A 25,202-nucleotide genomic window follows, 5' to 3' on the forward strand; every position below is an offset into this window, starting at 1 on the left:
ATCAATGTCTCCTAGAACTTACTGCACTTCTGGGGTTAATTATTGGCTTTAGAACATCCCAAACAATAATAATAGTGATGAACAAAAGAAAATTTTACAAAGGAATAGAATTTTTTTTTTTTTTTTTTGGTTTTTCGAGACAGGGTTTCTCTGTAGTTTTGCGCCTTTCCTGGAACTCACTTTGTAGACCAGGCTGGCCTCGAACTCACAGAGATCCGCCTGGCTCTGCCTCCCGAGTGCTGGGATTAAAGGCGTGCGCCACCACCGCCCAGCTGGAATAGAATATTTTTAAAAATATTCTTAGATAGACCTAGTAGTGCACACCTACAATATATAATAGCTAATGCCTATATATACTTATATTACTTATATATATACTAATATTATATACCTGTATATTAATTAATATACTACATACTTATACATACTATATATTATTGATGAGAGTCATGTCAATCACAAAACAGTCATTCCAAACATCATGTGTGCCTATACTCTGAATGTACAGCTTAGGCACCTTCACTGAAAGGAAAGATGACTCAGAGTGCAATTCTCTTTCCTGGATTGTCTGAAAGGCTAGGAGGAACTCACTCCTCGCAAGGCTTTTGTTCTTTGCTGTTCCAAGGACTGACCCTCAAGTGTTCCCAGCGCAGACTGCTGAGGGATGGAAATGTGACCCAGGAAAGGGAAGCAAAGGAGCAATAGACAAGGCCCCTTTGTTGGCCTCTAGAGTTGAAATCTTCAGTAAAACATTTGCCTTCACAAATGTAGTCTTCCACAAAACATGCACCAAACACGCTTGCTTCTTTTAAAGATCCTGAAAAAGTCAAACATGCAGATTTAAAGCCCACACACTGACACCTTACTCAGTGTATTACATAACGCCATGGTAATTGATCATTTCAGAAAGCAAATGGCACACAGTGGCATTTGTATCCCAAAGGAAGAAATGCTTATCCACAAACAGAACATGGTTTTAGGTGCAGAAAAAAAAATCTTAGAAATTATTAAATCAAATTTCTTCATTTTATACGAGGAAAATTGAGGAGTCAGGAGATAAGGTGCCTGTCCCAAGTCACAACTAATAAGAAGCCAAGACCTCCAAATCCAGATGCTCTTTCAATGATCCTCTATCACCTCCTTTTCCAAAACAGGATGTGAACCAACTGTAAGAACTCAGGAGAGCAGTGAGTCTTCTACCTGTCAGTTTCTATTATCGCTCTGCATACGGTTCTGCACTACTGCTGATTTTTCTACAGAACACCTTGCACAGAATGTGACATGTGGTGAGGACAAGCACACAGACATGGAGTCATGAGAATACAGTCTATAAGATTTAGGGGAATCACTATAAAAAAAAAACTATGCAAGAGTTCTAGAAATAAACCTAAGTTCTTGGTAGGAACTTGTGTGATAAGAGGCATACTTCATTCCCGAAAGCAAAAGCATATTGTGTGTGTGTGTGTGTGTGTGTGTGTGTGTGTGTGTGTGTGTGTGTGTGTCTGTGTGTGTATGTGTGTGTGTGTGTGTGTATGTGTGTGTCTGTGTGTGTGTGTGTGTCTGTGTCTGCTTTGGGGATATATATGATACATATGATATATATCAATAATTAATACTTATTAAGTAACTCAGTTTTGGGAACCACCAAGAACCATTTCATTATTGCATCATTATTGTTGAAGCTACAGAGACAAGGAAGTCAAGGCACAGAAAGCTAAGAAACATAGCCAGATGTCTTAATCAGACCCCTCCCCTCAATACCCAGCAGCCTATTTGGAAGAGGGGGCAGAGAGACTGTAAGAGCCAGGGGTGGTGGGTGGCTCCAAAGAAGCAGCATCTTCCAGACACAACAGGACAGATACACATATGAGCTCACAAAGTGAGTGGTAATATGCATAAGACCTACACAAGTTCAAACCAGACAAAAATCCCAGCATGGAAAAGGGAAAGTGGACACAAAGTCCCACTCCAAACCGAACAGCAATCTTCAATTGGTATTTGCTGGAAAAGGAAAAAACTGTTTTCTTCAGTGCAGTATCACTGCGTGTGTTAACCGCCCTCCGGGGCAGGCCCCAGAAGCACTTGACCATCACCAGATAGACTCCATTTTTTTGTGTATGAGCTTTTTGTTTTGTTTTGGTATTTTTTGTTTCAATATATTTTTGTTTGTTTGGATTTTTATTTTTTGAGAGAGAGAAAGAACATGAAGTTGGGAAAGTAGAGAGGTATGGAGGATCTGGGAGGAGTTGGGGGAAGGGAAAGAATATGATTAAAATATAGTATATTAAAAAATAAGAAATAAGAGAGAAAGAGACATACTTCGGGACACAGCTAAGAAGTGGGGAGCTAGACTCCATCCCAGGAGCTCTGGAAGTGAGGCTCCCCTTTCAATGACAACATTATTAGACTGCACTGCTATCTTATAGACTAAAAAATTAAAAAGCAAACTTTACATTTTCGTAGATGATACCTACATTCAGTAAAAAGGAAAAATTTTTAGTTTTACAAAGAATTAAAAGTACTGAGAAACGCTTTCAGCTATAGCCATGTCATTCACCAAAATTTCAACAAAGCTGATGAGGGCAGCCGCCCTGGGAGTCAGAATCGTTTTCCCAGATGATGCTCACGCTGAAGAGAAAGGTGAGCTTAGGATGTCATAGGAACTGTTAAAAGGCGAGAGCAGAGCACCGCCATGTGCTGTCCACACCACCAGGTTCTCGACCGGGGATTGCCAATATTCACATGGAGGGAGAGCCTTCATTTCCGTTCTCATGAATGCCAAGGCTAAAAGAAAAATTGAATGCTCTCATTTATTTCACTTACTTTGGCTTTTTAAAGAGTCTCTCTTTATGGCCCAGGCTTGCTTTGAACTCACAAGCCTTCTGATTACAGCATGACCTACTATACCTGTTCAAAACATCCTGCTTAAAGTGTAAACATTTTTAATATCTCTCTAACAGATTAAAAACAGGACATGTGAAATACTAACAGTGGAAAAGTAGCTAAGTCAAAACGCCTAAAACCGCACACTGATGTTTTAAAGACCAGAGAAATGTGGAGGCCGAGCAAGTTCTGGTCTTCTTACAAACAGCCTCGAGAGCCGTCTGGACTACCTCCTTCCTGTAAACCAAGATGTGCTGTTCAAACAGCTGCAGTTTCCCCTGAGCCTCATGCTCTCCACAGTCTTCAAAGGTTCAAAGCCTGGGCTATAAACATGTACAGCTCCCTATCTCTGCCATTATTTTATATGGACTGTAAACTCTCTTGGGTCTGCCTATTCAGCTGTGGCCTCTAGTGCCCTGCCATTAATACATAAGGCACAAGCCTCCACTACCCAGCTTTGGCAACTGCGGGTTGCAGTGTGGGGCTGTGTAACTAAATGAGCCATCACCAAAAGTCTGGCCAAAGTCTCTGACCACCCATGACTAAAGGTTTCAGGATCTAACAGGTAATGAGTGGATGCCGTCTCTGGCAGCACACTCCCCTTTTTGCTGTGCAACTTGACTGCAGCCTTGCAGGCAGCATTCCACACCCCCATCGTGCCGGTCAATGCCAATGAACCCACCTGAAACACCTCAGCACACATTCCAGACTACTGCATGTTGGAACCTGCAGTGTGTGGGCGGGACATGCAAAGTCCTCTCCTCTGAGAAGAGAAGAGTCTAATTGCAGAAAACAGACTTTCAGTATTTTTCTAACATTATCCCTCAGCATGGAGGTTTTCAATTAGTAGCATAGTGCTAGAATTTTTTTATTGCTATGTGAAGTTGCTAATGGATTTCATTTTTTAAAAATTCACAGAAATTTTGGCTTGGGAGGAGGGCAGAATTTCCAATAGTTTCTGAAATGGTCCTAAGTACACTTCTGCCATCTTGTACTACATGTTTATGTGAAATGGATTCTCAGCACTGGTCAACTCTGAAAATTGTTCAAAATGTTCTCTGTCTTGCAATAACTACTATTCTCCTAAGATTTAATTGTTTTATGTGTATGACTGCTTTGTTTGCATGTATGTCTCTGCACCACAAGAGTGCCTGGTCCTGTGAAGGCCATAAGAGGGCTTTAGATCCCCTAGAAATGGAATTAGAGACAGACGTGAGTCACTATGTGAGTGCTGAAATTGAACCCTGGTCCTCTGGAAGAGCAGCAAGTACTTTTAGCTGCTGAACCAGCTCTGAACCCAAAAAGTTTGCTAGCTTGCTTGCTCGCTTCCTTTCTTCCTTCCTTCCTTCCTTTCTTCCTTCCTTCCTTCCTTCCTTCCTTCCTTCCTTCTTTCACTTTTTATTTATTTATTTGTTTGTTTGTTCATTTGTTTGTTTGAAAAAGCTTCTACCTTTGTAGCCCTGGCTGTCCTGGAACTTACTATGTAGACAGAGCTGGCCTTGAACTCACAGCATCTGCCTCCTGAGTGCTGAGATTAAAGGCATGTGCTATCATGCCCAGCTTAACTGTTTGTATGAAAGTAAACAGCATTCTTATCCACAGTCCTCAATAAAACTGACACCGTGATGCAGATTTTCATAAAGACCCATATGGGGAAGACCGTCACCCTTGAGGTTAAACTTTCAGATGCTATAGAAAAGGTAAAATACAAGATCCAGATTAAGGAGGGAATTCCTCCTCCTCATTAAAGGCTTTGCTGGTAAGCAGCTGAAAAATGCCATACTTTGTCTGAGTACAACATTCCATGAAAGTCCACCTTCCTTTCTGTGTTGAGACTTCCTGGTGGTGCCGAGGAAAGGAAGAAGTCTTACAGCATTCCCAAGAAGACTAAGCAGAAGAGAAAGGTTAAGTTGGCTGTGCTGAAATTCTGTTAGGTGGATGAAAATGCAAAATTAGTTGCCTTTGTGAAGAGTGTCCTGATGAATGTGGTGCTGGAGATTTCATGGCCAGTCACTTTGGCAGACATTACTGTGGCAAGTGTTGTCTGACTTAACTTTTTCAACAAACCAGAAGACAGGTGATAAGATGAGCTAACAAAAAGATAGGAACTGAAACAAATTTAAACAAGTACATTCATCTAATTAGTACGCAAATTTGATTTAGTCTCTAATAGATGGTGAAATTATACGTACACCAGAGGAATTGTTTGAAGATATTCTGAAATTTTTTTAACATTCTATGTGCATGATTGTGCATGTGTGGGCATGTGTTGGGGGGGCGGGGCTTGGACAACTTTATGGGACCATTTCTCTCAATCCACCTTCATGTGGTTTCTGAGGACTGAACTAGATCCTTAGGCTTGTGCACCAAGCATTTTTATCTGCTCAGCCATCTTGCCAGCCCAAAAAAACTGTTTGAAAATAAATGTATAATTTATTATCAGTAAATTCTTCAATTGTGTATCTATTTTATGTACTTATATACCTTGGGTTGCATAAAATTTTCCTGTGTGACTATGGGCCATTCTCAGGTGGCTGGTTAAAATGGCTGTTTTCACAGCCCCTGCGGTTGATACAAACATATTGGAAACATCTAAGTCTGCCTGTTTTTTAAGCAGACTACAGATCTGTAGAGTTTGCTGGGCCTAACTTTTAATACCACTGCCCTGGTATGTGAGTGAAATCATGACAGGACGTGTATCTGAAAGGACAAGTGGGAGAGGCAGGACAGACAGAAAATGATAAGCAGTGCAGCTGTGTCCTCTGGTCCCTTCGGAGGCCTGGCTTCCCGGGGGAAAGGGTGTTAAAGAAGAGGCGGAGGACAGAATGAACAAGGACCATCAGCAGGGTAATGAGATCCGATGGGAATGGTGGACTAACGCAGGGGAAGGCTGTGCTCCCTTCCCTTTAGGATGGCGTTGCGTAGCTGCTGCTGGCTTTCGACTGAGCACCACACAGATGACAGTGCCACGCAGTGATGTGGCATCTACTGAGGACAGACAATTGGAGGCACGGGACAATTGGAGGCACAGGACTATATTCTAAAACTCTGGACTCGATTGTCCTATAAACATGAAACGTCCCTTCCAGGGGCTTCTTTGCCAGGTGATGGACTTTGAGGAAGTAGATGGATTCTGAAGACTCTAATCTAATTAATGGAGTTACCTCATCATGGATTCATTATATAATGGCATTACCAAGAAGTAGTAAAAAGAAGAAATTCAGACCTACTTGGAGGAAGTAGGTCACAGAAGCCATATCCTGGTCCCTTCCTGTCTTCCTTTTTCTCAGCTTCTTATCTACCATGAGATGGAGAAGTTCCTCTGCTACACATTGCTGCCACAATGATGTTCTATTCAAGCACAAGAGGCCAAGAACCCTCCAAACCCTTGAGCCAAAACAAACTCCTGAGTTGTTCTCACAGGTACTTCAGTCATACAGTGCAAAACGAACTTACCATGACTCGTTATACTCTAGAGACAAAAGCTGTAAGGAAAGAATACAGAAGCACCTGGACAAGGGTGACGGTTGAGATTTATATACTTCCATCCGTCATTTCAAAGTGGAAAACTAACAAGGAACTAGCAGGAAGGGCAAATTCATAGGTTCTGGTCAAATGTAAGGAATTTCTCTCTTAGCATCATAACAATTTAATCTGGCAGTCATTTCTATATATATTTTAGAAAACCACCACTTATAGGAATTTGATTGAAGAAAAGGCTGTGTTCATCATTTACTTCACAGACCCTGGCTTACTACCACAATAGCTCAGCTGAGTGAAATAAGTGCATTTCTCCGTCAGATATCTCACACAAACTGCAAGCATTTGATCTACTTCTGTAGCTAGTGATGCCGAAACCCAGTCCTTAGACTCATTTACAAACCAGTTTTCATACTCTAGAAATGGACAGTGAAGATGTCTCACCCCAGATGGATGCTCTGATGCACCAAAGAATAAAGGCCTTTGGTCCACTTATTTCTAAGATAAATCCAAACCTTAGTATCTCTAGAACATTTTTCTGAAGGCCTTTAAATCCATCAACCCTCTGTTTGAAGTTTCTCTCCCTCCCTAAGAAGCACAAGGACATAGCTTCATATATAAAACAACTGCATAGCACCTTTGGAAGCAGCAATCCTTCATTCTGTAGTAGAAGTGTAGCTCTCAACTCTCTTGGGTGTCTTTGTTTCTATGGTAAAAATATGCCACTTAGTATCAGCCATCAGTTAGCAAAGCATGAAGCATACCCATGTCTGGATGAATGCGATGTACAAGACTGCACAGTATATACGCACATGTGAGTGCAGAGACATTTAGACAAACAAACATAGTTATACAGCTTATTGAAAACAAGTAGTCTGAAAAATTAAAGTAGAACAGTGTATAGTACATATAGATTTAAATACATGCGCTTATATATATATATACATTCAAATATAACATATACATTATAATCTGTACAATTTTTTTGACTTCATCTTTTACAACTATAATCTCTCTAATGATATCGTTAACTATTTTGTGTCTCCTTTCTGTGATTGAAAATATTTAAAGACTGTGTTTTCCTCTGTAATAAATGCTTTGAATTAAGACCTGATCATCTTTCTCACTGAAAATGACCAAGTTACTCCCTTTCAAATTTAAGCATCTGGAAATGGAAGAGCTTGGATCCAAGAAACCAGCTATCATGTATTGCCAACCCTGACTCCACTTTGCAAAATACTCTAAGACGCTATGCTTTCTTAAAAATCATTCAAAAATGCTATATGGTAGTGCAAAGCGCTAGTTCCAGTGTTCGCATGATTGATCCTTAGTCAGGTGAGGACAAGACTTAACAGACCAGGACGTAACACATAGTTGCAGGTCGAGAACAACCTAGTTACATGGATGTGCACTGATGGCCCCAAACAGTGTGCAACAGTAAGAAATGACTGTCTGAGAGCAGTGGGGCTCATGTAACTTCTCTGCTCTTTGACACCCCTTATTCATCCCTATTTAAAAACTGTTATTATTTATATAACAAAGCACCAGGACCTGTATTAATGTACACTGGAGCAGTAAAAGTAGGGTGTGAGAAACACGGACGCAGGAGCCAATGACAGCCTGTATACACGGCCCACTGTAAATGGGCTAGTGTCAGCATAGACTCGTCTTGAATGCATACTCTATTATCCATGTTAAAGTGACCCACAGAGTAATGTAGGGCTGTGGGTGAAGCTTGGTGGTAGGGTCCTTGCCAAGCATGCACAAGTCCCTGGTTTTCATCCTCAGAAAAACCGAAAATGTGAAGTCATGTGACAGTCTATGTCAAATCTCTGCTCTTAGTAGAGACCTTGCTGGGGGCCACTGAATGGGGGTTTTTGTTGCTGTTGTTGTTTTATTTTTTTACAATTGGGAATGATCTTGGCCCTTGACTAGCTTTCTGGAACCCAGAGCAGAAGTTAACAGACTTGCCCAAACAGGCTCCTCAGGACTACAGAATCTGATGTGTCCATACTGAACTATGTTCCAGCATGCTTCTCTGTCCCGTCATATGTACAGTAGGAGACAGCATCTATAGCCATAGAAGGATAATCTCCACCTCTGGACCAGACTCTTAAGAAAAACCTCCCACCACAGTGCCAAAATCTCTTGACCATGGGGCTGAGATGTGTATATTGATGCTGTATTCTTAGAGTAAAATATCTGTCTCTAGGAAAGATGATCTGTTACAGATCCATGGCATGGACACACTAACTATAAGCATGACTGACATGCTGATCTCTGTACACCCCCTCAAGGATCCACAGTAGCACAGAGTGGCGGGGGCTCCTCAGCCCCCCAGAGGAAGTGCCATTCTGAGCTCTTAGTGCCTGTCAGCCCTTGGGTGGTAGCTAGTCCAAGCGAAGCCTTCCACACCTATCAGCAGAACTGTTCCATGAGCTCTGCTTTGATCTGGGCAAACCCCACACTTACAGCCATAAATGCATTGGCACTGAGAGGGACTGCTGAGGATGTGGCACTCCAGGTGTGGCTTTATCTGGCACTCCACCGGCTCAGCTATTTAGGCCTAGTCTTCTCCATTGGCTTGAAGCTCCCTCTGTTCACACCATCTTGGGTAACACATCACATTATTCTTCCTTATAAAAACAAATAAACTCAAATGAGCATTCAGGGTCAGGTCAGCCCTCTGAACATCTCCGTCTTCCCCTCTGATTTATGTGCCACAGTTTTTCATCCCACCCCAAAAGCCTCCCGGACTCTCAACTGAGAACTGGCCAGATGCCTTCCTTCACTCCTCAGCCTGCCCACCTTCCTCACTTCTGCAGATGTACACAGTCCCCAGGAGGCTCAGCCTGCTGGCCATCACTGAGTCACCGAAAAGACAGTACCGCAGTACCTTGCACTACCCTCCATCAGCTACAGCCGCGAGTCAAGCCACTGTACCCTTCTCTTCCCACCCTGCAGGAAAATCAGCTGTCCTGAAAGGCTGGACCAAAAGGAAAAACAAATGTTTCTGCACTTAACCGGCTCCCCTCTGACCCAGTGCGTCTGAAATTTAGACAGTTCTGCAGAACAAGGAGCTGCACACATTAGTTCCTAGGCGACTCTGCTGCTCATAGCAGCTGGTTTCTAAAAGAAAACAAACTCCAATCCACTTCAAAGCAACACTGCCCAAGTTTAAAACTCTGGTCAAAAAGGAAAGCATATAACTCAAGAAGGCATCGCATGTTTTATAAGTGAGTGTGGGGACAGAGTGTCAGAAATGGTAAGGCCCCTGAGCAACCCAGCTGGGAAGCTGGTGACTAAACTCAGTAGTTGTCTCTTCCATTTCTCAACCCTACCTGCAAGAGCGAGCCTTCTTGACTTCAACCCCCACATTACAGACTACAGTCCCTTGCAATAAATTGACAGCCTGGTCATTTTAAAGCACGTTGTGCAAGATGCAGAGAGAGTTTTCAGAAGAAAAAAAAAAACTAGAGTTAGAGTTTCCGCTAACACAGACAGAACGGGGAAATGGAAAGCCTTATGAGAACCGAGGGCTGCTGTCTGTCGTGGACAGCAGTTGTGATGCATACGTCTACACTGACGTATACCATAGGGCTCTTTTTTTCTGTTATAATCTGTTTATTGGGTGATTTAGCCAGAGAACCTTATATAACACATTTCAGTTTTGAATGTAACAACATGCATGGCATTGCACTCATATAAAATTCAGACTCCCCACAGCACGTCCCATGGGCCGCCCCTGATCATGCCTCCTTGCAAGGTTTCTATATAAGTGATGCAAAAACAGGTGCCACCACTGGCAATAGTGGAAAGAAGAATCCAGTCATTGGTTTTAACCTCTCTGCACACTGTACAGCATACTACGCTACAAATGCAGGGACTGAAGAAAATCATTGCCTCCTGATTGTAAAACATCGCAGGGGGCTGAGCTTCAGGACAGGGGACAGGAGTCCAGTTTTCTAAGACCAAACCCATGTGAGTTCACTTCAGTCTTCCAGGACATAGTACAGGGACACCACCTCCTGCCTCTGCGCTGGAGTACTGTGTGCACGACCCTCGCAGCTGATTTCCTTAACAAAGAAGCAGCAGCAACCGCACTGCCTGTCTGGCCAGTAAGCACATAATAGCACCGCCACAGCTGAGGACCTTCCATTCATTCTAGCTCAACAAACAGTGTTATTATATAATGAATGAGTCTTCCCCGCGAACCCTGCGACTGGGAAAAGCAGCACTTTCTGCATAGTTTAAACCAGTCTTCAAGGGGCAGTTACCCCCTCACGAATCAAACGTGGCCCTGGTCATACGGAAAGCCCAAGAACCTATTCTCGTAGGTGGCTTCGCTATCAAGTTCATTTCCCTCTTGCTTGACAATAAATAATTTCAGTTAGCTGTAAACTACACAGAGAACACCCAGCTGCCAGCAAGCACCCCGATGCTGTTAGCTTTCAGCTCCATGTTTCCTGCGATGCCTAAGAAACAGGAGGGGGGAATGGGAGGAGGAAGAGGAGGGGAGGGGGAACCGGCCATCTATGAAATACTTACAGCCTCCGAGTCTTCAACTCCATGCAGGTACAAATTGTCATACATGGAGGTCTGATAATCCACAGCACCTCTTTTAAGGCAAAAACAATATTCTGCAGAAACCACAGCTAGAGCTAAAAAAGAAAAGGCCTCTTTGGAAGAACTGCGCCTGCCTTATCAATCCCTGTGAATTTACCAGGCAAGCTGCTATTCATTCACATCACACAGGGTGAGGTTATCCCCAGAGGCAGTTCAGACCTGGCATTTTATCTGCCTCCCCAATACAGAGCATAAAAAGCAAAAGCCTTCCTCAACCACAGACTGGTGACAGAGCTAGGAAAGCGGCCTCTGATTGGCTCGGCTTCCCTGCTTCAGTCAGCTGAAGAGCGTTCCCTGGGAGAGTGGAGGGCGACTCTGAGCATCCTATCCAGCATAGAGATGCTTCCTGTTTCGCCCGTATCACTAGTTCTACAGCGAACGCTTAGCAATATGGAAAAGGCCGTTTGAATGTTTAGAAAGGAGGCTACTAGATACTCAGAATGCAGCCACTCACCCTCTTGATTCAATGGGAGGAGGGAGCCGAGCAGAGATTTCATTTTTGACTATTCCTAAAGACACGCATGCAGATACCAATCTCTACCCAGCACCTGTACTTTGCAGAGGTGATTTAAGTTACAAGGACACTAAGTCACACAGAAAATCTGAATCTCAGTGAAGGTAAGTGGACAGAATACAAATGGAAAGATGTGCGGCATTTCTACAGGAAAAGTTTTCAATATTTTCACCAGTGTCTCCCTCTGCCTTACTGGCAAGATAACACCCCTCTGTCACTAGTGAAGTCTGGAGAGGAAGCCAAAAACCTCCCCACTTTTAGGTGCAAAATTGAACATTCTTTTAATTCAATTTGTTTAACACTCGTCTTTAAGTGACGACTAAGTTTTTGCTAGAACTCTTCATCTGCTTCCTGTACCTAAACCTTCAACAGTCCAGAACAGCATTGATCATTCCCCACAACTCACACAGGAATGTCCAACTCCCTCCCCCTGCTCCCACACCATACTATGGGGTCACCTGGGATGGAGTTCCTCCACTTACTTATGGCTCTCTGCTCACCAGTGATGGATTGCAACCTGAACCAGGAAAATCTACAGCTCCCTCCAAAAAGAACCTAGTTAAATTCGGAAAGAAACTAGTGAGGGGTAAACAACATCATCTAGAGAAGCTATGCTGGGGTAAGAAGTAACCCAGACACTCCGCATCAGCTTGGCCACTAACTTGCCAGCTGACCTGGGCCAGTCAGTCATCGCCTCTGTGGCCTTTAGTTTCTTCAGCTGGGGCACTGAGGAAAGAAGGAACTCAGAGAAAGGACTTTGCAGATCTAAAGTGCAATATAAACACTTACCAGTGACAACCCTGCTTTGTCAGCCAGAAGGCATTGGCTGTATTTCATGGGAGCTCAGCAAGGAGTCACCCGCCCAGACCTGGGAAAGGAGGTCAGTCTCCCAGGCAGTGTCTCTGAAAAGCCTAAGACCAGAGCAACAAACTGAGTCATCCAAAGTCACCCAAGAGCTACCAGAGCTCAGGATAGCACACCCATTCTTCCAGGTCTGTGATGACCCAACCATTAATGGCTTTCAGTCACACTTGGACATCTCAATACCTAATCACTTTCTAATCTGAAAGATGGCAAGGCGACCCGGGTCCTCCAGACTCCCTAGATGGCAAGTTCACACAGGATGTTGGCTTTGAGTCTGTGCCTTCCCAGAAGACAGCGGGTAGGTGTGCTCCAGAGTCTACACAGAGAATCCTGAGCTGGCTCCACCTGCTGGCCACTGTGTGCTGGTGCAGGACGCTGGCCAGTGGACCACCCAGCTCTCCAGAGCCCCAGACTGCCAGAGGACCGGGTTGGAGGAATTCTAAGCTCAAATCCGTGTGTCAGATTTGGTTGTATTTTAATACAGTATTATTAATTCTTTGATAATTTCATGATGTGTTTTCATCATTCACCTCCAACTCCTCCATCCACCCAGATCCAACTCTCACCCCCCCCAACTTTAGATCCTTGTTTTAATGAGCTTTTTAACTATTGCCATATAATGTTTTAGCCAGAATATACAGAAAGCCAAGGCAAGGTCTTCTTTTTTCTCCTCAAATTCTCCAAGATAGTTCCTTACTTTACTACTTCCACTGAGAGGATAGCCATTTCCTGATTATTGTTAAAGAAGAATCAATGAAAGGGAGAGAAAAGAGGTTGTCTACTTTCAGCCTCGACCAAAATGGGTGAAACACTCCCTGCTGGGAAACTGCAAGGCTCAACTGCTCCCCCACATCTGGCTGCCTCATGCATGCACTACCTACTAGTGCTGACGCAAAGCCCAAAAGGCAGGTTGTAAAGAGCAGGGCCTGCGTCCCCAGCCACTCATTCGGCTGTCTACCATCTGACTCAGGGTGGGCTTGTCAGTACGGAGCTCTGAGTCAAGCACAGCCTCTGTGTTACTCCTTCCAGCCCCACACCCAGCTCAGGAAGGGCAAGGGCAGATGGGTAGCAGGACCAGGCTGCCTCTGCCTGCTTCCCATGAATCAGAGACAAATGCATCGGACTCAGAATCACAAGCCAATAAGGGAGCCCAGAAGCCATCCAATCAAGGCATGTTTCCCACCCAGGAAGGGTCATTTGCTTTCCTCAAAGCCTGTATTCTATATATCTCTTCTTGCCTTGTATTATATGTAACTTAGGGTGTTCTCTTCTTTCCCTGGCCCTGTGCCCACAAATGGCATAACCAGTTTTGCTCTTTCTGCCTCCCGGCCCCCTCCATCCTTTCCCCTCCCCTCTGTCCTCTTCTTTCTTCCGTTACACAGGGTCTCACTTTGCTGCCGAGCTAGCCTCAAACTTGAGATCTCCCTACCCTCGCCTCCTGAGTTCCGGGATTTGAGGCCCACGCTATCACAGTCAATTCTCCTCTCCTCCTCCTGCTCTCCTGTGTGTATATGTGGTATAGGAGTGTGTGTGCACATGTGTGTGCACATGTCTGTGCATATGGAGGCCAAAGGTTAATATTAGCTATCTTCCTCAGCTGTCCACCTTTATTTTTTGAAGAAAGTATGTCTCGCTAGACCTAGAACTCGCCAACTTGGCAGGCCTGACTGGCAGCAAACTTCGGGGACCTACTCTCTCCCCTGCCTCCCAGTACTGGGGTTACAGATACACACTGTATCTTTCACATGGATGCTAAGGACCTGAATTTGGGTTTTTGTGCTTATGTAAAAGAATAAAAGCCATTTCCTCAGCCCCCAACTCACTCCATGATGAAGCTTTCAAGATAAATGAGAGCCAGGGAGCATGTTCCCAAGAGTTACTGGTGAAGTAGAGAAAGGTCACCATGGTGGTGGGGGGTGGGGGGCTGGGGCAGAATCCTGTGCCTGTGCTTTCCTACCTTCTCCTTTGTGAAAAGGATCTAATCAAAAGCCAGTTAGAGGCCAGTGAGGTGGTGTAGAGGGTAAAGGTGCCTGCACTACATGCTGAAAAACCTAGGTTCAATCCTCAGGTAAAGTGGGCAGGAGAAAACTAATTTCCAGAGAAAACTAATTTCCACAAAGGGTCCTCTGACCTAGGCATGCATGTGTGCCCCCCCCACACACACACAATAATAAAAACTAAATTTGAAAAGCCATTTGGTCACCCATAAGCTGAGAGCTACAAACTGAACAACAGACTGGGACATCTGCCCCCTTCAGGATTGGAACCTGTCCAACCTACAAATCACCCAAGGTCTCAACCCAGTGTTTGGGTAGATCCCATAGTACAGAAGAACCTTGGTGAGGGACTTGGTTCTGGGAACCCCCAAAGGAGCCCAGGCATCAACAGAAAAAAAGAACTTAGAACTGTAGATGGGAACTGACCAGCTTTGTCCCAAAATGCTCTCTCTGCCTGGGCTTAGAAGTTCCGAAAGTTCTCAAAGCTTCCTATTTCACACCATCTCAAGTCCCCAGCTTTTGATGAAGGAGTGCAGTGAGTCTATCAGGTTCAAGTTCTAAGAGCTAAATTTCAAGGGTACCCCCCAAAGCAAGACGTGCAAAAAAAAAAAAAAACCAAGGATGGGACCCTCATGCTTTTACCCACGAGTTTCCCAGGCTGAAAGGATGACAGAACCACTCCTCCTGGTTTCCCACCTCCAACTAAACTGGGATCACTGGGAAGCCAGGAGGTCAGTCTTGCACTGGTATTTCAGTACCACACCTGCCGCTCACAACTGAGTGGCTTGAAAACCATAGAGCCTACCGCAGAGGCTGCCACAGTGTGAGGGTGCTCTCCCCACCGGGTTTCACCAACACACTTCCTTTTACCTCTCCACACACACACAGTGGCTCACTCAGAAGATTCTACACAAAGGCATCACCTGTATGCGTCTATGTCTACAAATCCTACATGGTTCTGGCAGAGCTTCATCTTGGTGTTTGGCAAATGCCTCAACGGATCCAGTGAGATGAGGAAATGGCAGGGCCCTTACCAAGGCACCTGGTATGGTAAGACACCATTTTTTCCATTTAGTCTTTCTTAGCTACAGACATAGTGATCTATGAGAAGTTACTTTTCTTTACCAAGTGCTGAGCCCTGTGGTTCAGTAAACCCACGGGTTTGTCCGGAGAAGAGAGGACCAGGTATCTTTGCTTTCTATTTGTTTGGTAAGGGTGGTAGAGAGGGACAGAAAAGATGAGTGTAAGGTGATGTGCTATGAGTTGTGGGTAGCCATGAGCAAGATAGTTGGAGCAGTTTTAGAAGCAAAAGGAACTGATACCCAATTATTTTTCAGCCAGATTTCTCAGAAATTTAACTCTTCTAGGCCAACGTAATTATATATTCTATGGCAGGACTCTTCGAGGTCCAGAAAGAGGCTGAGGAATAATGTTTGGACTCAGCAAACCCAGCCTTCCTGTTGGCTCCATGGACTGGAACAGAAGCTCAAGGTCTTTGGCAGTTTAGCCCTGGGAATTATACTGCTATTTCGTCAGTGTCCATGCCTTGCTGGCTGATTTTCTCCTCTTCTCTGCAAGCACTCAAGCACTCCTTTGCCTCTGGAACTGCGTGTGGTATTGCAAGTGTTAATATCATAGCTTTGATGCATCCCTGACTCCCTCAGACAGGTGCAGCAACGTGGCAGAAGGGAGAACAAGAGAAAAACAAAATTTAAAACCAATGACCACAGACATCAGATTCCGCGTCTAGTAATAGTTTGCTCTAAGTCTTCTGAGTTTGTCTTCAGCCTCACTACCCAGGCATGTCCTGGAATCCCTCTGGGCCTCGTCTGTCACTGCAAGGTACCAAATGAGCCCTAGAACTAATGAGCTAATATGTGAACAGCACAGAGGAGGTGGAGTGGACCCATCGGCTTTTGTTTACGGTAGGTAGAAGCAGGGCTGTGAATACTACCACCTGGAAGGCCCATACAGTGCATTGTGGGTAAAGGCAGCCCTTGGGCCACGCACCTGCTTTGGGTGTGTCAGTACCTGCCACTGTGTACCAGGAACACCATGGAGCTGGGAGGGTATGAGGAAGGACTCTGGAATCAGGCTGCCTGCATATCTCAACTGGGCTTCATCCCAACTAGGCAACGCTGAGCTACTTTGACTTTCTGTACCTCGATTTTCTCACTTACAGAACACAGATCAGACCAAGGTTCTTGTGCAGCTCGGAGTATACAATGCTCAGAAGGATGTCAAGCACAACCTCGGTGCTCCACATGCATTGGGCGGCTGCTGCTGTGACTAGTATCACTCTCCGCCTGGGCTCTGCCATTAGCCCATACAACCCTTTGCCTCTGGGGTAGATTTCCTAATATTTGCACCTGATACAGGGCCTGATCCTGTCAATCCCCACATGGGTCCCTGGGCTCAGTCACCAAAGCTGAGACTAGCATCCTGCCTCCTGTTGCCCTACTTAACTGCATGCCAGCTCCTTCCGGCTGCCTACCTGCTTGATCTGGCCTGGCTGACTGCTCCTTATGCTAATGTTGGCATGCTCACAGGCGCTCCTCTACCTCCCAATATTTACCACTCTCTGTGCCTCTGGTGTGCCCTCCTGCTCTCATGTTAATCTCTCCAATTGCTTGGCTTGTTACCTCCACACCCCACCCCGTTGCCCAAAAACACCACCCTCAGGAAAGCCCTGTAACAAACGCTACTGGCAGTCCTATCAAGCGGGCAAGAGGAGAGTGGAAAGGGCTGACGGATACAGAGAGGTCGCGATGAAAAGGCAGACACTGAAAACTCCTAGACACCCCAGGTAAGAATGAATATGTGGACCAGCTCCCCTCTTCCCTGTCACGTTTGATGGCTTCAGGAGAAAATACTTCATAATTCATAAAAGAGTGAGTGAAGGCAAGGTGTATAAAAAAAAATATCTGTGGCCTACTCAACTTGCCAGAAAATGACAGACTCTTCTGTGATTGACATATTACTCAGAATCTCTCACCTTCTCAAATTTCTGCTAGGAAAAAAAAAATTCAATCTCTTGGCAAAAACATTCCATAATGCCACAATTTTCATGAATGCTACATCCATTTATTTTCCAAAATAAACCTAGGAGATTAGCCCATTGGTCTCCTCCCTGTTTCCTACCCATTGCCTAGCCACCGTAAGGAGCGCCCCAGTCCCAGGTTCCAGCTGGCAGTAACTCACTGCTCCTCACAACCACAGTAAAGACTGGGACACTAAGATCAAGACATGGCTATCCCTCCCCCTGGACCAATGCAAAGCCACCTGGAGGACAACAGCTATCCTGGATATACTGAAGCAAGACCTGACCACAGAGATGGCTGCAATCAAGCTCTCGCCTTTCCAGAAACACTGATGAGAAACAGGAAGTCATTGGATTCCTTTATCTGCAAAGATTCAGCAGGAGTGGGAGGCAGGAAGGGAGCAGCCCTGCTCCCTCAGCAAAGCAGAAATGAATCAGCTCCCCAAGTACTACTTGGGGTGGTGCCAAACCCCTTCCACCAACATGGGGCTCCTTTGACCCCAGGATTCCAGGTCTGTTAGGAAGGATAAATGGTTTTGGTTTGGGTTGGGCTTTAATGTGAAATTTTCTGTTTTGTTACTACTTTTAGGTTATATATATATATACACACACACACACACATATATATATATGTGTGTGTGTGTGTGTGTGTGTGTGTGTATATATATATATATATATATATATATATATATATATATACCTTCCCTTTGAGGAAGAGTTTTTCTCTTTGTTTGATAACCAGTCAATGGCAAGGGTCCATACATTCTTATGTGCCGCTGAAAAGCTCTTCCAAAAAATTAAACAAATAAAATCAGATTTTATGGCTCCTATTAAAAATCTTCTAATGCCTTCTCACCATTTTGGAATAAAGACCCAAATTCTGAAAATGGGCTAGCATGGTCCCTGCATTTCTTTTTTTGGAGTTCTCATTCTGCACTCTCTCTCCTGGGCACCAACCCAGCATCCTTGGACACACCAATTTCCATCACCAGCAAGCAGCCTTGTCTATCCTGACCTCTTACTCTGAACTCTACTTCCTCCCACAAGTACACACAGTGAGAATGATGAGTAATGTCTATAACTTGAATGTGATTTCCATGGTGTTTTAGTCAGTGTTCTATTGCTATGAAGAGACACTACGACCACGACAACTATTAGGAAAAAAAGCATTTAACCGCCCCCTAACCCCACCCTCATCCCAGCTTGCTTACAGTTCCAGAGGTTTAGTCCATTATCATCATGGTAAAGAGCATGGTAGCATTCAGGCAGCCATAATGCTAGAAAAGGAGCTGAGAGTTCTATGTCTGGATCCACAGGCAACAGGAAGCGAGAACCACTGGGCCTCACTTGGGTTTTTGAAACCTCAAAGCCCACCCCTAGTGACACACTTCCTCCAACAAGGCCACACCTCCTAATCCCTCCAAAGTAGTGCCACTCCCTGAGAACTAAGCATTCAAACCCATGAACCTATGGGGATCATTCTTTTTTTTTAAAATTAATTAACTAAATGTTTGTTTGTTTGTTTGTTTGTTTGTTTGTTTGTTTGTTTTACATCCTGGCCACAGTTTCCCCTCCCTTCTCTCCTCCCAGTCCCGCCCCCTAACCCCACCCTCATCCCACTCTGTTCCCACCACCACATATGGGAAGAGAGACTGTAGCATTTTAATCATCATCATAGTCCCAGTGCCTAGCATAGCACCTTGTACATGGTCGGTTTTCTAAAAATCTAATAGCTCATGACTGTCTTGAATCCTTGGCCTCACCTGTACCTTGGCTGCCAAAACAGTGCAGTGACCAACAGAACAAGTTCACACAGTAAAATGTGGGCAGTTTGCTTTGACTTGGGCTTTTAGTTTCTTGGTGTGTTTTTTAGCTAAGGAAATCTGAACCATGAGTATCTCTCACCAAATTACCTTTACACCCTAGCTGCAAGGCAGGGGATCTGCTCAGATCCAAATGTTTATAAATCAAATAATCTATGTTTGGCATTGGTGTGCTTTGTTTCAAAGAAAGAATGACCGACAATGTGTCAATGGAAAGTGTTTGGGGAAGGTTATTGTTTGTTGGTTGGGCGGTCAGTTGATAGAGACAAGATCTCAGACGAGAGTTCATCAACTTCCATGTTTCTATGCTTGGCAGCTGATGTCCCCTCTGTCTGAAAGGCTAACCCCTCCACTCTTCCACCCTAGCCCCTGGCCTTTTCTATTTGGTGAACATATTCCTTCCCTACAGTCCAATGTAAATGTCACAAAGACCTCCTCTCACAATTAGATAGTACTTCTATCCCACCACGATCCTCTGCTAAACCCTGACACCCTTTCTGCCTCCATAATCCATGCAGCCTCATCTAGTAGAGACTATGCAGTAAGTATAAAGAGAAGTAAATAAGCTAGGAATTCGTAGGTCAATTTCAGGGCTACTCAGGATTTAGAAAACTAATCATAAGCTGGGGACTTAGCTCTGGGCTGGGCTTGCATGAGTGCGGGCGCTCTTCTTGAGTAGACTAGATGTGCAGACAGGCAACTGGTGGAGGGTGAGTGGGGAGGAATGAGACAGAGACTAGGAGCGTTCCCAAAATGGGATTTTGGAGAAACACTCAGCTGCCTTTGAGAAAGAATGCCACACCACATATTCCTCAAAAGCAAACACTATGTCTTAGGCATCTTCTGAATGCCTTTCACTGACCCAGTGCCTAATACAATAGCATGTAAATAACAGAAGTTAAAAAAAAATTAGAAGAAAGCTAATGAAGGTAGCATGACAGAACTTGCACAAAGGAGCATGGCAAGGAGGGGACTGTGTACCCCAAGTCCTGCCACACTGTGTGCAGCTTTAGGCACCTGGTATGCTAAAACCCCAATGAGAAACAAGAAGATATATCTAAGTCTCACATACTGAGCATTCTAGACCCTTCCTGAAAAGGGACCTAGCTCTTTAAAGTACTGCTAGACACCAATAGGAGCATCTCAGGCAGCTGATCAGTCTTAGTCTTTGGGCTAACTGGACTCAGTGGCTGCCCCTCTCTGGGGTGTCTGAGAGAAGAGTGGTTTGGGCACACTGCTGGGCTCTGATCTCTATTATTGTCTGTGGCAAAGATGACTAAGAGCCCGAGCAGTTCTTTTCCATTTCTTCCACATTACAATAAACCTAAGTCCACGTTCAAGCACATGGTCTCCAAGTAAAACCCCAACTACCTTCCACTGCCTGTGCCACACCAGACATTGACTGTGTTCTAAACAAAAGACTGGGAACACAAGTCACACACACAATGTACACACCACATCCCAAAGAGGATAATGGTGGCACCACATACTCTTTTGCCAGTTCCTTTAGATATGGTGTTGATGAACCGGTCCATGGAGGACCTCACACTAATCATGAAGAGTTAACAGGATAAAGAAACTTCTACATTTTCACTATATCAGGATAAATTCTGGGAGGGTAGGGGATTTTTTGACTGCAGCAACTCAGTTTAACTAAACCAGCCATAAAAACAACCAAAATATATAGGTCAATTAAACAAGAACAAAGGCAATCATAAAAACAGGCCCACAAGACTAATACTGGACTTGGAGAAATGTAACTCACTAGGTTATGTCATATCCTCTAAATTTTCTTTCACTAAATGCTAAAAACATCCCAAAGATGGTCATCAACAGCAAATCCCCAACTGCTCCCCAATCCACATCAGAAATAGAGTGCTGAGCCTATGTATTTTCTAAAACGAAAACAAAATGCTGTGAGCTATACAGAGAGAGAGAGATAGAGAGATAGAGAGAGAGAGACAGAGACAGAGACAGAGACAGAGACAGGAGAGAGACAAAGAGAAGACAGAGACAAAGAGAGGAGAAAGATGGATACTGAAGGAGACAGAGAAAGACGGAGAGAGAGAGAGACAGAGAGATAGACACACATAGAGAGAGAATTTTATAAAGCTCAAATAAATTCAAAGAAGAGCTTCAGCCAGAGCTCTTTAGTAGGTCTCTATAAAGAGAGACAGTGACCACCTTTTAGCAAAGCCCTTGAGGGCTTGCTCGGGGAGATCTGGGTTTTCAGTATCACATCTGTTAATTTCCAGTTTGTTTGGTCATTTCCTCTCCAGTACTAGATGGAACATTTGTTGAGCATGGAGTCCAAACTTTCCTCAAGAGACACAAATGCAAGCAAACTGAATTACTCAATCTAAATTCCAAATCTCCGAAGTGATTCTCACATCAAATATTCAAGAAAAATAACAATAATCTCCATAGAAAATAGTATGAGTTGGAGAAGAAATAACAATTAAGACACAGTTATACTGAGAGAAAATAAATGAGAGTAGACAACATGGCCCAGTAATCCCTTATATGAGCAGGTATGTCTCACAAGCACTAACAAACTACAGGCCTTAATAACACACGTGCTCACACACACCTTTACAAAATTATTTGGCATTGCATTAAAACAGAAAATGAATTTTCACATGTTTAAAAAGGGCAGGCCTAATAATTTAAAATAACCATACCCAAATAAATATTTACCTATTACATGCCTTACGGAAGCTTGGGCTCACTGGATGAATTCTGAATTCTGTGTGGGAGGGAAAGCTATAAATACTGCTTGACCCTCTGATCTTTTATGCCTCAGAAATCTATTTTCTTATAAACTGGGAGAGGCAACCATATCACAATTTTCAAAGCTGGTAGTTTAAACAAATTACTCTAATAGTTCCTTTTAGTTATCTTTTCAACATCAAATTAGGTTTAAATAAATAGGCAACATCACACTATAGCTAAGTGAAAATCAGTAGAGACGCTGCGCCCAATCATAATGCTCCCTGTGGCTCTCTGACCTGCAGGTTCCATGAGCACAGAAGGGCGGCATCAACATGCTTTGAGTGTCAGTATGTAGAGGAAGACACTAACACACACTAATTATCTATTCCAGAAAGTTCAATAACACATTGGTGGGGTTCTCAGAGTGCTCACAGCTGGCATGGGAATAGGAATGCTGTTGGTAAATGTTCAGATTTTCATTGCTTCATGAGAAATTACAAGTGTTTCTCAACTGGTTCCCTTCAAAGCTCTCCACTAAAGTCTTCAATTGAAGGACAGTGTCAGGCAGATGGCCCACGGGGCATCTTACGTGAATAGGAAGCCATTAACCAACACAGCAACTTTAAAATCATTATCCTACCCCCAATTAAATGAGCCAACCATTTAAAACCTGAGGCTCAGAAGGAGAAGTGAGGAGCACACCAGCCTCCTAGCCAGCAGTCCTCCTCCTCCTCTTTGCCCATCAGCTGTGGCTGCGTTCATATGCCATCTAGCTGATCAACGTAAAGTATCAGAAATCATGGAGCACTTCCTGCCATCACACAACCTGACTCTATAAGAGAGTAAGCCCCATGTGGTAGCTCAATGCCAGCACTCAGAAGGCTGAGGCCAGTCTTGGCTACACAGTCAATTGGAGGTTAGCCTGGGCTACATGAGACCCTGCCACAAAAATAAAATAAAAATTAAAACTTTTTTCCTATGTATTTATCTGCCTCATGCCACTTCCTCCACAAATGTCTGTTACCCATGTTTCATTTCGCCTTCCTTGCTACCTGTGACTCAAAGCAATGTAAGCTCTTCTCAGGCCAACTGAAACTCTCCCCACATCTTCTCCTCGTAGACTGACTCCACATAATGAGCTCTCCAATGGCCAACTCTTGCAGAAAATATTTGCCTTTAAAGCACTGACTGGATGTTTCCTTTTAATTATAAAAGTAAAATATGTTTTTGAAGAGGTATTATTGAAAAACCTGAGATAGGCAAGAATGAAATCTGTAGTCTTATTACTGAGAGATGATTATTGTTATTTTGGTATTTTTTTCCATTTCTGTATGCATTTTGTTTTACATTTAGAATGTGCTCTGTGTAAACTTTCATATTCTCTCAATAGCAACATTAGCATATCCTCATGTTATTAAAACCTCCTAATAAACATCATGTATCAAAATTCTATAACATATTATATATGGCATGCTGTGCTGTTCCATTGTTTTAAATATAAAAATGTTGGAATTAGACTAGTCTGCAATTCAGATAATTGTCCTGGGCCATATTCCCAGATATTCTTTGGCCAAAGATTAGGAGCATTTTAAGCCTCTTGGTCACACTGCCAAATTCTGTATGCAAAAATGGTACCAATTTACAGACCTATTAGCTCAATGTGAAGGTCTACGCATAGCCCTATTACCTACCAGCTATGAGTGGAGGGTACAGGTCTAATTTTTTCAATCTTAAAATTACAACTACTTTTGCATTATATTTGACATTTTTTATTGAGTAAATTTGTTTTTTAGGGTCTAATTTTTAAACTGTTGACTTGCTATGGAATAAATCTCATGCTACGGTAGTTCTCATTTTCATTCTTGCTAATGAATAAACAAATGTGAATATACACAATATTTTTATAAGTATGGTTAACTTAGTTTCTCTGAGTAAGGAATTTCCACATCTACATACTAGAGACTTCAATGGACTGCAATCGCTTTCTAGAAACATACAGAAACAGCATTTCAGGGCCAGCAGACATGACAGATTAGAGTTGCTTATGGAGATATTTAAAACTCTACTTGTACTCCAGAAACTCAAAATACTAAAGGCTGTATAATCCATATTTTTCTGAAGTTAAAAAAAAAAGCTACTCTACTAGACATGTACTGAGAAGCCACTGGATTTCAATTACACTAGCTAGATATCATACTCATTAAAGGAAGGGGCATGCAACTTTCAACAAATAAACAAGACATTTTTTTTCTTCCCAAAAGTATAATTTTGCTCCACAGTTCTTCCCTTACATCCATGAAGCAACTTGTTCATCCTGTGATGTCGCCTTTACCAGGGTGATAGAACCTTGATCAAGGCTGTTAGTCTCATTTCTAAGAATGTTCTTCCTTTACAGGAAAAGGAAGTAATCTAAACAGCGATGCACCCAGCATTTAGCTCAAGTGTTGACACAATATACGATGAACACCTGGTATGAATTTTCAAACTGCCACTTCTTTCCATTCAGAGACTCATCTGCAGTCTATAGGCCAGGGATATGAGTCCTTACTATTTGCTGATTTACAGCAAAGTTTACAAAAACACGAAACCACAGCTGCCTCTCCAACCAACCTTGAATCCCATACCCATCTTCAGACTGCCAATTGTGGCCCTTGTTAAGCACGCTGGAACCGTCTGTGGCTGTTGAAGGTAATGTTATATCCAGCATAATCAACCTGAAATGGCAGGGGCTTACCTCTGTTCACGCTTGAAAGTGGGTTATCTAATACTCCAAAGGAGATGATGGGAAGTGGGTAGACAAGAAAGTTATCTGCATATCAACAGTGGCATAATCCATTGAGCTAAGATCTACTAGCCTAAGGAAAGCCCAGGTCAATAAGGTTCCCTTATCGGCGCTTGAACAGGAGTGGCAGGTGCAGACACTCCCCCCCCATTAGATGGGGTTGTGGGGAGGTTACAGGACAGGATCATGACAAGTCTAAATGAACTGTTGTCAACTGGGCACAGAGGCTCTTCAAGAGTTCTTTTCATGTTTGTTCCTTTTCCGCTCGGGTGCTGAATGTGGCCACTCCCTACCACCACAGAGCCCATCCTGGCAGAGACTTAGAAGAAAAGTGCGGGCACCCTGCTTGTGAGGTAACTGTGGGGTCAGAGGGGATGGAAAAGCCAAAGTCCTTGACGAATCTGCTACTGAAAAGCATTTGATTTCCCAGCAAGAAAAGCAAGGTACAGGTTTTACTTTGGTAAAATTGGGGTTCATATGA

The 25,202-nt window shown here is 43.7% G+C and overlaps 1 protein-coding gene and 1 pseudogene across 4 annotated transcripts in view; one reads left to right on the forward strand and one right to left on the reverse strand.

The window, feature by feature from the left end:
• Cacnb4 (calcium voltage-gated channel auxiliary subunit beta 4) overlaps positions 1 to 25,202 on the reverse strand; it is a 263,294-nt gene that overhangs the window by 126,486 nt on the left and 111,606 nt on the right. The window contains exons 1-2 of one of the 4 annotated variants that reach the window (XM_052725129.1): positions 10,912 to 11,205; positions 8,836 to 8,999 (exon numbers count right to left, since the gene is read on the reverse strand). The exons of 2 other annotated variants lie outside the window; for them this stretch is intronic. In XM_052725129.1, coding sequence (XP_052581089.1) covers positions 8,836 to 8,841 — 6 coding nt within the window. In that variant the 5' untranslated portion in view covers positions 8,842 to 8,999; positions 10,912 to 11,205. Of the gene's footprint in view, positions 1 to 8,835; positions 9,000 to 10,911; positions 11,206 to 25,202 lie in introns of those variants that run through there. One more of the 4 variants, XM_052725126.1, reaches the window with a different exon arrangement.
• Positions 4,360 to 5,085, forward strand: LOC128101765 (ubiquitin-40S ribosomal protein S27a-like; annotated as a pseudogene).

The sequence above is a fragment of the Peromyscus californicus genome, unplaced genomic scaffold, assembly GCF_007827085.1.
Source record: "Peromyscus californicus insignis strain IS unplaced genomic scaffold, ASM782708v3 Scaffold_7__1_contigs__length_154581171, whole genome shotgun sequence".
Lineage (NCBI taxonomy): Eukaryota > Metazoa > Chordata > Mammalia > Rodentia > Cricetidae > Peromyscus > Peromyscus californicus.